We start from the raw sequence: 13,657 nt of genomic DNA, 5'->3' as shown, positions 1-13,657 counted from the left end.
GAGTCAATGAACGACGAGTGAGCAAATGTGACAGCCTACAGCATTACTGTACACTACTATACACTTTAAAAACACCATATACTTAGGCTACACTAAATTTATAAGAAAAAAAGTCTGTGTTCAATAATAAATTAACTAGCTTACTGTAACTTTTTTTTTTTTTTTTGAGATGGAGTCTCACACTCTGTCACCCAGGCTGGAGTGCAGTGGCGCGATCTCAGCTCACTGCAACCTCCACTTCACGGGTTCAAGCGATTCTCCTGCCTCTCCTGAGTAGCTGGGATTATGGGTGTGTGCCACCACACCCAGCTAATTTTTGTATCTTTAGTAGAGATGGGGTTTCACCATGTTGGCCAGGCTGGTCTCGAACTCCTGACCTCAGGTGATCCGCCCATCTCGGCCTCCCAAAGTGCTGGGATTACAGGCGTGAGCCACCGCGCTCGGCCTACTGTAACTTTACTTTATAAGCTTTAAAATGTTAAAAACTTTTTGACTCTTGTAATAACAGTTTCAAACATTGTACAGCTGTACAAAAAATTTTTCTTTATATCCTTATTCTATAAGCTTTTATCTATTTAAATTTTTTAAATTTTTACCTTTTAAATGTTTTTGTTAACAACTAAGACACAAACACAGACATCAGCCTAGGCTCACACAGGGTCAGGATCATTACAATGTCACTAGGAGATATGAATGTTTCAGTTCTGTTATAATCTTATGGGACTGCCGTTGTATACTGGTCCATAGACTGAGAAGTCAGTATGCGGTACATGATTGTACAGCTGACCCTCGAACAAAATGGGTATGAACTGTGTGGGTCCACTTAAATCAGGTTTTTTCAATCACACGCAAATTAAAAATACAGAATTCACGGGATGCAAACAGCTCATATTCACAGGGGCTCTGAGGCCCAGGGGCCAGGCACACTTTTCACATACTCGGGTTCCACAGGGCCTGCTGCAGGAGTTAGACGTGCAGATTTTGATATTGGTGTGTGTGTGTTGGGGAAGGAGGAGGCACGGGTGGGGAATCCTGGAACCAATCCCCTTGTGGTATGCCCCTATGTATAATGAGGGATTTCTGAGATGTCTGCATAGTGTTCCCTTTGCTCAGAACATTTTCAATCCCACTTCTCACTCCCAGGCCTTGAACTGATTAATTCCTATTCATCTTTCACATCTCATTGTAAACATGATATCCTCAGAGCTCCCCTTCCCAAATCCTCTTGTCTAGATTAACAGTCCTCACCTTATCCTCCTGGGGTACTTCAAACCTCCCGTATTCTACTCATTAAACTACAACCAGTGTTACTTAATATATGATTTCCCCAACAGACCAATATACACTTTGAGAGGGCAGAAATGGTATCTTATTCATTACTCTACCACCAGTGCTCAGTACATTACAAGGAGCAGAAGCTCTATAAATATTTGTTGAATTAAATGAATGCAGAAAGACTGGCCATATTGGTTCATCATAATCTAGTTTTTATTCACACTGAGTACCACAATTATTGATAAGCTTACTACCTTTGTTCATTCGAATTCTAATAGGATGTTTCAAGTTTAAAGTGTAAATCCCATCTTCAGTACTACCTACTGCATAAAATTTAGCTCTCCTACTAGGACAGGACCAAGCTTATCATGTTCTGTATTTTTTTTTTTTTTTAACACGCTTAATTCACTTTATTTTTCTTGTATAAAAACCCTATGTTGTAGCCACAGCTGGAGCCTGGGTCCGCTGCACGGAGACTCTGGTGTGGGTCTTGACGAGGTGGTCAGTGAATTCCTGATAGGGAGACTTGGTAAATACAGTCTCCTTCCAGAGGTCGGGGGTCAGGTAGCTGTAGGTCTTAGAAATGGCATCAAAGGTGGCCTTGGCGAAGTTGCCCAGGGTGGCAGTGCAGCCTCGCGCTGAGTATTTTTAATAAATCTTCAGGTACTCAGATGAAAGCTGAACTGATAAAAATATACGTTATATTTACTGGTCTTCACCCAAAAGATGTTTCTGAATAATTCCGGTTTAAAAAGGAAAAAAAAAAGTATGAAAACTATTTATCTAGCCCAGCCCATAATTTTATCAATAAGAATCCTATGGGTTGGAAAAGTTTAGTGATTTATTCAGGATCAGAAAGCTATTATAGTTAATGCTAAAAGGAGAATAAGGATCCAAGTCTCCTAATTCTCAGTCTGTCTTTCCAGTATAGGGCCTTTCTGGTGCATTAACTGAAAACCATTATTCAAGGTATGTTAAGCAATAAATAATCTTGAAGTGCAACAAGTAATCATTTAATGTTATCAAATCACCTGTAGAGCTTTTTTAAAGTATGGATTTTCAGACCTCTACTGTATTAGAAGTTGGGCCTTCTTATGTTGAAAAAGTTCCATGGGTGATTCTTGTCACCCATGGTGACAAAGATTGAGAACCACTAATTCCATCAACCAAGCATTCATTAGTTGTTAAATGTCTAGGCCTACTCTGCCCCTACCAATATGTTCCTGCACTCAAGGCTCTTAGACAAGATTTACTTACATAATCAATTAGAGAAGAAAATAGGACTGTCTATAATGAAGTGCTGAATTGGGTAACTGAACACAAATTAAGTGCTAATCTCAGAGAAAGTACGACAGGAGCTCAGATTTAACAGATGGCTATTTGTGGAGACAAAGAAATGGACAGACAGGTCCCTTAAGATAAATAAGGACAAAAGTTTTCAAGTCATGACCAGCAGAAGTCCTAAGGATCCTGTGAAAGTGCCTCAAAAGCTACTGTGGAAAGGGGGAGGAAAATGCTTTTCTTGCTCCAATATCCAATTTTAATCAGAACAGCTCCACTTTTGCCTTTAAAAAAGAACACCAAAGGCTTTTAAAAGTTTGAGATCCCTTATTTTACAAGTGTAATTAAAAAAAAATCCATGGTGAAGTAACTTGTCCTAAAGTTACAAAGCTAATTAGTGACAGAGAAGCCAGGTCTCTGAACCCCCGGGTACCTTTTTTCACTCTACCATACCATACACCATGGCCTTCCACTGGAGGAAAAAGTGTGAGTAAAGGTTCTCACACAATGTCCCAAACACACTGGCCTGACCAAAACACTGGGTGCACTTTCAGGTCATGTGTCTCAAATTGGGATTGGGGTTGTAAGGATGGTAATGGGAGAAAGGCTCAGGCAAGTCTCAGGATAAATTATAGCCATCCTCCCAAGATAGATCTTCAAATTTTAGGGACATTTCATTAAAAATTAAAATCTGATAATATGCTGTATTTGTGGTAGAAATGGACAATAAGGGAACTTCCTTGATGGAATTGTTGAGTCATGCTATTTAAGGAAGTAGTAAAGATAAGAATGCATAGGCAAGGGTAGGGGCTAGATAACAGAATGCCCTGAAATCAAGGTAAGTTGTATTTGCTTCAATGCAACACCTCCACTGTATAAAGTTTTCAGAAGAGTACTAGGAGTGTCCATTCCTCCTAAGATGCTGGCTGCACCAAAAAATGAACAACCTACAGTCAGGTGCCCCACAGAATCCATCAGCTGCTAAAGCTTCTGCTTCTCTACAGCAGCATAAGTAATAAAATTCCTGATTTTACTCCTGTGCTCATGTAAGAAAAACTATTACAGAGTTACTTTAAAAATGCTTCTGCTATCAATTTGATACTCCCCACAGCATCCCTCTAACACTGGTATTATCACCATCGTATTGTTGAAGGAAATAACCTTAGAAGACAGTGCCCAAAGCCAAAATGAGATATCTAGAATTTACAATGTTCAGATTCGATACTCAGTCCACAAGCACAGTGGCATGGCATAAATCTCAACCCTAGTATTAATGTTTATCAAACATTTAATTCACTAAAAAATTTTCAATTTTCACAAGGAATCTACAACCTAATAAGATCCACCCAAACATGTCTCAAATGACATGTCAAAGTGAATTCACTGACTTACTCCCCAAATGGCTCCTTCTCCCAACATCCCTACATCTGCTTATGGTAATGCTCTTTTCTGGATAACCTAAACTCAAAACCTTGATAATCTCTTTGCATCTAATTAGCTGCTAAACACTTTAAGGGCTCTGATCATGGCACTGTCCACAACAAAAAAAAAAAATTAAAAAAAAAAAAAAATTCAGTGACTTCCTACTACCTAGCAAATAAAATCCAAACTCTTACACCAACACAAAGGATTCAGAGCTTTCCACAATAGAGCCCCAAAGTGCCTTAATACACAGCCTAAATAATAGCTAACCTGGAAGTCTTGTTATTACTCACACTTAATGCTTGTAAAAACACATGACCTGGAGAAAGTCACTTAATCTGAGTTTTATTTTACTCAACTATAAAATGGGTACAGTAACGCTTGCCTGAAAGGACCGAGGTTATGAAAATGAGAATGTGGCTATAAATTTTAAAGTACTGTAAAAATACAGACATTATCATTATGTCATGGTTATGGTAATATTATTTATACCTGCCTTGCTCCAGAAAGGATGTAAGGTGGCCCACATAAGATAAAAAGAGTTTAAAGATGGAAGCAATAAAAGAAATACAAAACAAATGTATGGACAAAAAATTGATCTACTAATCAGGCTAAAAGAAATGTAAACCTAATTACCTATGCATGTGCTTCTCCGGTTAATAATTTGACCTAAACACTGTAGTTTGATTTGAAAAGGAAACTAAGTCAATTAGACAATTCAGTGTCCATAAGACTAAAAACAAATAGCTTCTACTGTAAAGGCCAGGCAAGAATTTCTCCCAAAGGTCCTTATTCCATGTAATGTAATTGGACAATATCCTCAACACCTTTATCACGGCTTATCTATTTCATAAATCATTAGACTGAAAGTCTCCTGAGGTCAAGTAGTTTTTAAATTATGTTTGTATCTCTAGTAGCACCTACAGTAATTAGTTAATAAACCAAATACCTCTATACACTGGTTTCTATGGATCTAATCTCTCCCTTCCTATTTCAAACCATCCTGCACACCACATTACTCCTAACATACCATTTTTATCACATCAGTCCCTATTTCAAAATCCTCCAACAGCTTTCCTGTACATAGAACAAATGCTTCCTCATTCTTTACCTATACATCACAATGTTGAACACAACCTCCCCTTCAATGGCCTTCTCTGTATTCCCATTCCTCTCAATTCTTTTTGCCCTTTAAAGCTCGGTTTAAAAGTCTCACCGTCTACATAAAGCCTTCTCTGACTGACAGCAATGGGGCAGGAGGAGAAACTGGGAGGTGGGAGAAAGTTATAAGTCTTGTGTTCTTATCTGTTACTGAACAGTTAAGTGACTGTGGGCAAGTTACTAAACCATTGTGAGAATATTTCCTCATCTGTAAAGCAAAAGCTTTAGGAAAGATTATATCTAAATTACCTCCCAGCTATAATATATTCTAGGATGCTCTGGCTCTTTCAAACTTGGACACACTCTGATCTATTCTCCGATCTTCATTATCTGTTACATATTTTAATATGTAATTATATACATTGTTTTTCAATTTTTCCTGCTTAAGTAAACATACAAACTCCTCCACAGCAGTCATATTTCCTTGTTATCCCCAAAGACTATAGGCATAGGACCGGGTACATAGCAGATACCTTTTATAAACTAGGATGGTAACTATTTTAAAACATTAATTATAATATTGCTTGCTGCAGTATGAATCAGCCAAAAAAGGCTATATTTTTCATTAAGCAGACCACTAAAATAAGTGTACTAGAACAAGAAAACACCTAAGTCACTTTTCCATATAAAAATACATTCCCTTTAAGGCATGAGTGCAACTCCATTAAGGTAATCATATGTTTAAGCACAAATGAGTCTTTTAACACACAGCATATTGTTCATTTTCCAGCCATTCCTGTTTGTATCTTCTATTGCAAAGAGAAAGTTCAACCGGGGGGGGGAAAACCTGCCATAATAATAATTATTATTGATTTAATTTCATATGCCATTTCTATATTCCAACATAAAAAGCATAAAGTTACAAAGAATTATGAAATAAATAATGTGATAAATTGCACTTGCTATGATTTTCAATATTGAAGACTTAGTAAAGCTACTACAAACACTTAGCTTTGTGCAATGTGAACACTGGCTGTTAAAAAAAAAGTTAGTATAATGTATCCTCTCCGGATAAATGTCCAGGAGTTCCAGTAGTTTAAAAGAAATCTGGGCCAGGTGTGGTAGCTCATGCCTGTAGTCCCAGCACTTGGGGAGGCCACAGTAGGACTGCTTAAGCCCAGGAGTTTGAGACTAGCCTAGGCAACATAGCAAGACCCCATCTCTTAAAAAAAATTAAAAATAAGAGAAAATAAATAAAAGATAATCTGATAAATCTAGAGGTTTGCTGATTCTTCTTTTGCTCAATTACTAGTCCTGTCAGCAAATGTAGGCAACACTGAAATCTTGAGTGCTTGCTTAACTGGAAATAAATAAATAAATAAAACCCAAAAACAAAAGAGCTCTATTAGTCACTGAGTATACAAAGATACCAACGCTCAAAAAATTCACACCCCATGGTAAAAACACACAGAACCCCATAACCACATGCACTGTATGCAAGGAGCATCTTCAAATCAGAAGTTCTGAAACTCAAAACAATTCTCACATTCCAAATTCTAAACATACTGTAAATGGATCAAGTAAGTCAGGCAATAGCTCTACTCACGCTATTTTTGTTTCCATTGTTATTACTGCTTAAACAGTTTATAAGAGCTCATCACCTGTTTATAACACAGAAATATTTCGGTACAAAACAAACCAATTTATTCCTAAGAAGAATTAAAATCTACAGTTATTCAATTATCTTTACTTATGAAATGTCAATAATGCACAAAAATGTCCGGCAAAAGATGCATAAGGAAACTGCTATTCTCTGTGAACCTTATTATCCCTTTCAACCACTCAAAAGGATATTTACATCCTTTAAGCAACGCAGTTAAGAATTAAGCAAAATGGTGACCCAAAGTTACCCCAAAAAAAGGAAAAGGAAAAAATTCATGCAGAAAGGGTATAGAAATTCAAAGCAGATACGTCACTGAATCAAATCAACAGCTTTCAACTTTAACGCCCAAGAAATAGTACATTTGCTCAGGCATTTAGCATTTAAGGAGGGATCAGAAACAAGAACATGGATGACCACAAAGGGGCATGTTTTGTTTGTGACTTGGTCTGTTCCCTAAACACAAATTATCTGAATAGTTCTAAATTCAAATGCAATCACTTTCATTAGGAAAAACACATTCCTGCTTAAAATCAGGCTTCATAGCAAGTCTTTACTAATCACAAAAACTGTGTAATTAACACAATTATATAAAGGCAAATTAATGAGTCACACAACATTATTATTTTTTTTTTTTTTGAGACGGAGTCTCGCTCTGTCGCCCAGGCTGGAGTGCAGTGGCGCAATCTCGGCTCACTGCAAGCTCCGCCTCCCGGGTTCACGCCATTCTCCTGCCTCAGCCCGCCACCACGCCCAGCTAATTTTTTGTATTTTTAGTAAAGAGGGGGTTTCACCGTGGTCTCGATCTCCTGACCTTGTGATCCGCCCGCCTCGGCCTCCCAAAGTGCTGGGATTACAAGCGTGAGCCACTGGGCCCAGCCACAACATTATTTTTAATGGTGCTTGAAAGACTAATATGCAAAGATTACAACTATGGGGTTTCAACATTAAAAAACAAAACAAAAATAACAACAAGACAATCACTACTACATAATATTACAGTCTTCCAAGTACAAAGGAAACATTCATGAAAATGAGTGACCAGCTGGGCGCGGTGGCTCACGCCTGTAATCCCAGCACTTTGGGAGGCCGAGGTGGGTGGATCACCTGAGGTCGGGAGTTTGAGACCAGCCTGACCAATATGGAGAAACCCTGTCTCTACTAAAAATACAAAATCAGCTGGGCATGGTGGCACATGCCTGTAATCCCAGCTACTCGGGAGGCTGAGGCAGGAGAAGCGCTTGAACCTGGGAGGCGGAGGTTGCGGTGAGCCGAGATCGTGCCATTGCACTCCAGCCTGGGCAATAAGAGTGAACTCCATCTCAAAAAAAAAAAAAAAAAGAAAATGAGTGACCAACTTAAAAAACACAAATAAATTCAAGATGAAGCAATACAGATTCAAGAAACAGGTCAAATATTTCAATTTTTAATAGAAAACACTTAAAGATAACATACAAATTTCCACTTCTGTTATTTTAGAACCACCTGCCTAAGATATTCAAGGCTCTATTAAACATCTTTGGTGGCTCGAGAAGAGCAATGTAGTATTTTGAGCCCTGAACTTATTCCAAAATCCACTAACCAGATGAATGGCAGATTGACAATTACTTCAAACTAGGCAGCAATGAAACACATTTACACTGCTTTATACTACCCATTGATGTAGAGAATAGTAAATTTAAAATATGGCAGAACACTACACACCTGAATTCATTTGAACCTGAATAATAGCCACAGTTTGTTTTTTCCTTGTCTACTGGGATTTTTGACAATGACAAAATGAAAGGAATTACAAACTAATTTGAGGGAAGAGGTTAAAAACTGCTTTTACAGTAATGGTTTGGAAGCAGAACAGTCCTTTAGAAATCAAAAACGGTAAGCTGTCACATGAATTTTCAAGACCTTGATTCAAAAGTATCATTGTAATTAATAGGTGGGAGAGTTAAGAAAGTGACAATGGGCTGGGCATGGTGGCTCACGCCTGTAATCCAGCACTTTGGGAGGCCGAGGCGGGTGGATCACTTGAGGTCAGGAGTTCGAGACCAGCCTGGCCAACACGGTGAAACCCCGCCTCTACAAAAAATACAAAAGTTAGCCGGGCGTCATGGCGCGTGCCTGTAGTCCCAGCTACTCAGGAGGCTGAGGCAGGAGAATCGCTGGAACCCAGGAGGCAGAGGTTGCAGTGAGCCGAGATCGCACCACTGCACTCCAGCCTGGGAGACAGAGCAAGACTCTGTCTGGGAAAAAAAAAAAAAAAAAGAAGACAGTGACAATGGATTTTCTAGAAATACGCAGGAAACTACTTGACAGATGCAAAAGGAGACAGGCAGGTTATAAACTCATGTGGGTTCAAAAGTAACCTAAAATACTCGTACAAAATTGGATCACAAATTCAGGTTAGAAATAAAGCAATTTTATCACATTCTCAGGGAATTTTAATCATCGCCTTAAAATAAACTAATAATTAAAAATATGAGAAATAAAAATATGAGAAATGGAAAATTTCTTATAAAAATATGAGAATGAAAAATATGAGAAATACAAGAAAATCTATTGTCAAAAATTCTAAGTGCAATCACTATGTTGCAATAGAACAATTTTAAAAATCACTAATCAATCAAAACAAAATGAACAAACTTGTCCAGACTAAGATAAATCCAAAAGGAATTCTCAATTTTTTAAAAAAAATCTGTTTTAAAAGCACATGCTCTCCTGTAAGTATTCTACCTTATTTTCAACATTATCATTTCCACCTAAAAGAATACACAGCCCTCATTCTCAACTCTGCTTTATTCACTGAAATGGATTCTAAGGCAAATAGTCTCTCCATTAGCCTAAGCCATGCTCTGATTAAGAAACACAGTTTCTTATAAAAGTTTGGGGCATCACAACAAACATATCTAAAATAAGCATTTATATGGGTCACTTCTATGATTGTATCTATCTAAAACCCAAATACTCCATTTGAGAATTTTGAGGAAATGAATTTTTACAATAGCATTAAAAGTGAACCAAAATATAAGGCCAGTTAACAACATCCATCCTCTTCTGTATTACAAAAACTGTAACAGTGAAATTTGGCTTGTAAAATTCAATGTACATTTTATCATTTTGTATAAAATATCTACAGCCTCAGTAGTGGTTAAATTGCAGCTATAAAGGAAATTGTCCCGAGATAAATGGTTTCCCTATGAGAAGGCTTCACTGCTACACTTCACCTCAGGACAATAAATCAAATTAACTGCACCTTGTCCTCTGTCCAATGACATCATCAGTTTGACCACATCTTGGGAATCGGGTGCAAAAACATATGCTATTTAAGGCATGAAATTATATTGCTGCTTTTTGTCCATCTGACCTCATACTTCAGGTCTCTGAAGCAGTCATTCACCTGAAGGTTCTCTTAAAACCTACAGATTTTTTTTTTCCTGCTGCATTCAGGGCCTGCCTACTGTGAGTGAAAGAAGAAAAATGGTGAGAACTGGTTATTTGAAATTAGCTTGCGTTTAGTCCATCAAACCTAGAATTTTGTTACAAATTAAACTGAAGACCAGTGTCCCACAAAATACATAGCTAGCCACTCACCAAAATATCTTAACATAATTTGAAAGGTTTAACACATTAGTGTTAAACCCCACTCCTCTAATACTTCGCTCAACTATGCAGTGGTAAACATCCACCAATGAGAGGCAACACCAGTCGCACTCACACTCACATACACTCCTACACAAAATAAAAATGTTAAAGAAAATTTTACCACAAGAAAGACCAAAAATCAAAATTACTGTTTCCTCTAAACAGTAAAAGTTAATCTGCCTCTCACAAGCCAACTGTCCTAAGTCTAGATAAAACACAAAATCAATTCTGACAACTTAAACAGGAGGGGCGGGTGTGCTGGGAGGAGCATAAGTTCCAAGATCAGGGTAAACGCAATGCCTATGTTTATTCTTCTCTTTTCACTCATTTAACCATGACACAAATACTCAAAGAAAACATAACCCCATTTTTTGTTTTCAGTAGTGCTACAATTAAAATAAGCAAGTCTATGACAATGATAGCACAAAATTAACGTCAGCTCCATTTTAAATTAGAATGAAGATGTTAGAAAGGGAGCACCACACCAAGAAATTATGAAAGTGTTGTTAATTGTAATTTCTAATATTTAGCTACTCCACAACTCCTAGAGGAAAAAAAAAAGTCAGTTTTAAAAATACTGCAGATCTTTACAAAGCCTTAAAGTATTTAACATGGGAGTGGGGAGCAACCGGGGTACCTATCCCCAAAACAAAGTGATTTGGATTAAACCAAAATAGATTTCATAGGCTCTGAAAATGAAATACACGACAGATTTTTCCCTCTAGGCCCAATACTACTGCAAACTATAAGAAAGTCTTTTTAAGAGAAAACAAACCATTACAGAGTTGATACTTAGCTAGGAGCTGTTTTAATGCTGGTAAAGCCCCAAGAGAGTTTGTTTTGCCCGCGGAGGAGGGGAAAGTGTGTGGATGTTGGTGGAGGTAGTCATTTTGGTTATTAGTAAATAAATCAAGCAGCAGAGAACATGAGGCCTAGGCAACTGCTAGAGAAGCCAAGGCCTAGCTTCCCCCGTCTCTTCCCAGCACGGCCTGGGTTTGATCTCAGAGCCCTGTGGATTGCCAAGGAAAAAAAAAAGAATCATATCGAACCACAAAAGCACATGGGGCGAATGTAAAATATAAACACGGCGTTGGGCTGTGAGTGGCTGTTATTAAAGGTCCGAATTACTAAACATGAGAGGCGGGGAAAGCCGGGCGGCCATTTCAATAATATAAACCTCCCCGAATTAGACATTATTCAAATGAGAAGAGGTTCGGCTAAGCAGAGAGTAAAGACGACGCAGTACCCAGCGAGAAAACACCGCCACAGAAGAAGGGAGGGGGATCCCCGTCCCTCCCCACCGACTCCCAACAGAAGAGAGGAAATTGAGAATACGATCAACTTGTCAGGCCAGCCCATTCTGGGGCAGGAGGGCAGCCCTTTACATCCAAGTTCTCGGGAGGCCTCTGGGCGCTTCTGGGGCCTCGGAGCTAAAGGCCCCGGAGGGCCACCCGCCCCGTGCGTCCCGGTCAGGCGCAGGGGATGGGGGGAACGGGGGGGGGCCAGCGGGGAGGGGCAAAGGGAGACGGAGGTCAGACCACGCCAGGCACCTCCAGCCCAACTCGCCCGCGAAGCCCCGGCCGACAACGCAAAGGGGCTGCCGACCGCCGGCCCGGGGCGCGCGGGCCGCCCCAGAGGACATCCCCTCGGAAGGAACTTGCCCCAAGGACTCCTTTCAATCCAGTCCACCCTCCAGGGGGGCGACGCAGACCCCTGCGCGGGTTCTCCACCCCCGCCGCCCCTGGCCACCGCGCAGCGCCCACGACCGCTCACCCCAACCCACCTAGAGAGCAGGCCTGGCTTGGGTCAGGCCACCACGCCGGGGACCAGTGGGGCGCGGCCGAGGTGCCCGGGGCCGTGACCCCCGGGCTCAGCCCCGCTTGGACCCCCGTGCGGTGGCGGGGCGCGGGCAGGGAGCTCTCCCCGCGCGCACCGCCGGTTGCCCTGAGGGCCGCCCCGCAAGGCGAGCAGCGCCCCCCCGCCCGGGCCCGCTCCCGGGGGAAGACGCGTGCGGGTGTCCGGCCGCCGGGGTCCGCTCCGGCCCCGCCACCTCCCCGGCATTGTGCTCGCCGCCGCCTCCATCCCCCTCCACGCCCCCCACCCCGAGCCCGCCCGGCCCCGGCCGCCCGCCCGCGCCCTACTGCGCCCAGCCGGCCCAGCAGCTATGAATATGTAAAATGTCTTTATTGTCCTCTCTCTCTGCCCCGGCCCCGCCGCGGACCCGCTCGGATTCGGGCACCGCAGCTAGGAGGCGGCAACGGCGGCGGCCGGCGGAGGAGGAGGGCCGGTGCCGACGGGCGGGCGGCGAGCGGCGGCGGGGTGGGCCGGGGGCAGGAGGAGGGCAGTGGATCGCAGCCCCCTTTGCCCCTTGTCTTCCCCCCTCCGCCTGGCCGCTCCGAGCCTCTATCCCCCTCCGCTCGGCGCCCGGCGGGGGCTCCGTGCTCCCCGGACCCCCATCTCCCCGCCGTTAATTATAATAATCCTGAGTACTAATAAATTATGCTAAGTCGCGGGGGGGGCAGCAGGAGCCGGGGTTGAGTATGAATATGAATATGTAAAATGCTGTAATGATTACCTGCTGCTGCTGCCGCCGCGGCTGAACTCTCATCTTGACTCGCTGCTCCTCCGTCCGCCATTTTGAATATTTTAACCAAAATCGCCCGGTCGATAAACCCTCCCTCGCTCTGGCTCCCCTCCCCCCTCCCGCCCTGCCTGCCTCCTCCCTCCTCTCCGCCCCCTCCCGCTCCTTCCTCTCCCCGGGCGCGCGCCAGGGGGCGCGCGAGGCCGGCTCTGTTCGCCCCGGCCCCTTCAGAAGAGCTCCACCTCCCTCCCGCGCTCTGCGCACGCGCCTTCGGGCCGCTGTGGCCCTTCGGTAGCTAAAGCAGCGCCCTCAATCTGCCAGGCACCCTGTCGCTTCATTTTTCGTCTCGGCTCTGCGCATGCGCGCCTTTCTCCTGCCGCCAGAAGTGTGACCGGCGCATGCGCTCCCTCTAGCTCAGAACCAGATTATATAGTGCCCTGGGCGCTTGTGTCTTCTTACACTTCTCCCTTTTCCTCCCGCCTTGCTTCCCTCCTGGCTTCGCTTCGGTCTCCCCCAGTGGCCTGTGGCATCGTAAAAGCAGGGCAAGGAGCACAGCGGCCAGAAACGTGGGGGCGCGTGGAAGGGCAGTGAGCGGTCCGCGTGCCCTGTGCTCCGCACTTTCTTCAGGCTTTCCGCGCAGTCGAAACATTGGCAACAATGAAGAAACCACTCCTCGCTAGGTAATTTCCGGCCCTCTGGGC

At 42.5% G+C, this 13,657-nt stretch overlaps 1 protein-coding gene across 3 annotated transcripts in view; it reads right to left on the bottom strand.

The window, feature by feature from the left end:
- Positions 1 to 13,053, bottom strand: part of POU2F1 (POU class 2 homeobox 1) — a 210,888-nt gene extending 197,835 nt beyond the window's left edge. For all 3 annotated transcript variants that reach the window (XM_063625101.1, XM_063625108.1, XM_063625107.1), the window contains exon 1: positions 12,951 to 13,053. In XM_063625101.1, the coding sequence (XP_063481171.1) occupies positions 12,951 to 13,011 (61 nt within the window). In that variant the 5' untranslated portion in view covers positions 13,012 to 13,053. The remainder of the gene's footprint in view (positions 1 to 12,950) is intronic.
- Positions 13,054 to 13,657: the final 604 nt, after the last annotated feature.

Source organism: Symphalangus syndactylus, chromosome 12 (assembly GCF_028878055.3).
Source record: "Symphalangus syndactylus isolate Jambi chromosome 12, NHGRI_mSymSyn1-v2.1_pri, whole genome shotgun sequence".
NCBI lineage: Eukaryota > Metazoa > Chordata > Mammalia > Primates > Hylobatidae > Symphalangus > Symphalangus syndactylus.
Note: the sequence above shows the minus strand (reverse complement) of the source record. Positions and strands in the feature narration are given on the sequence as shown.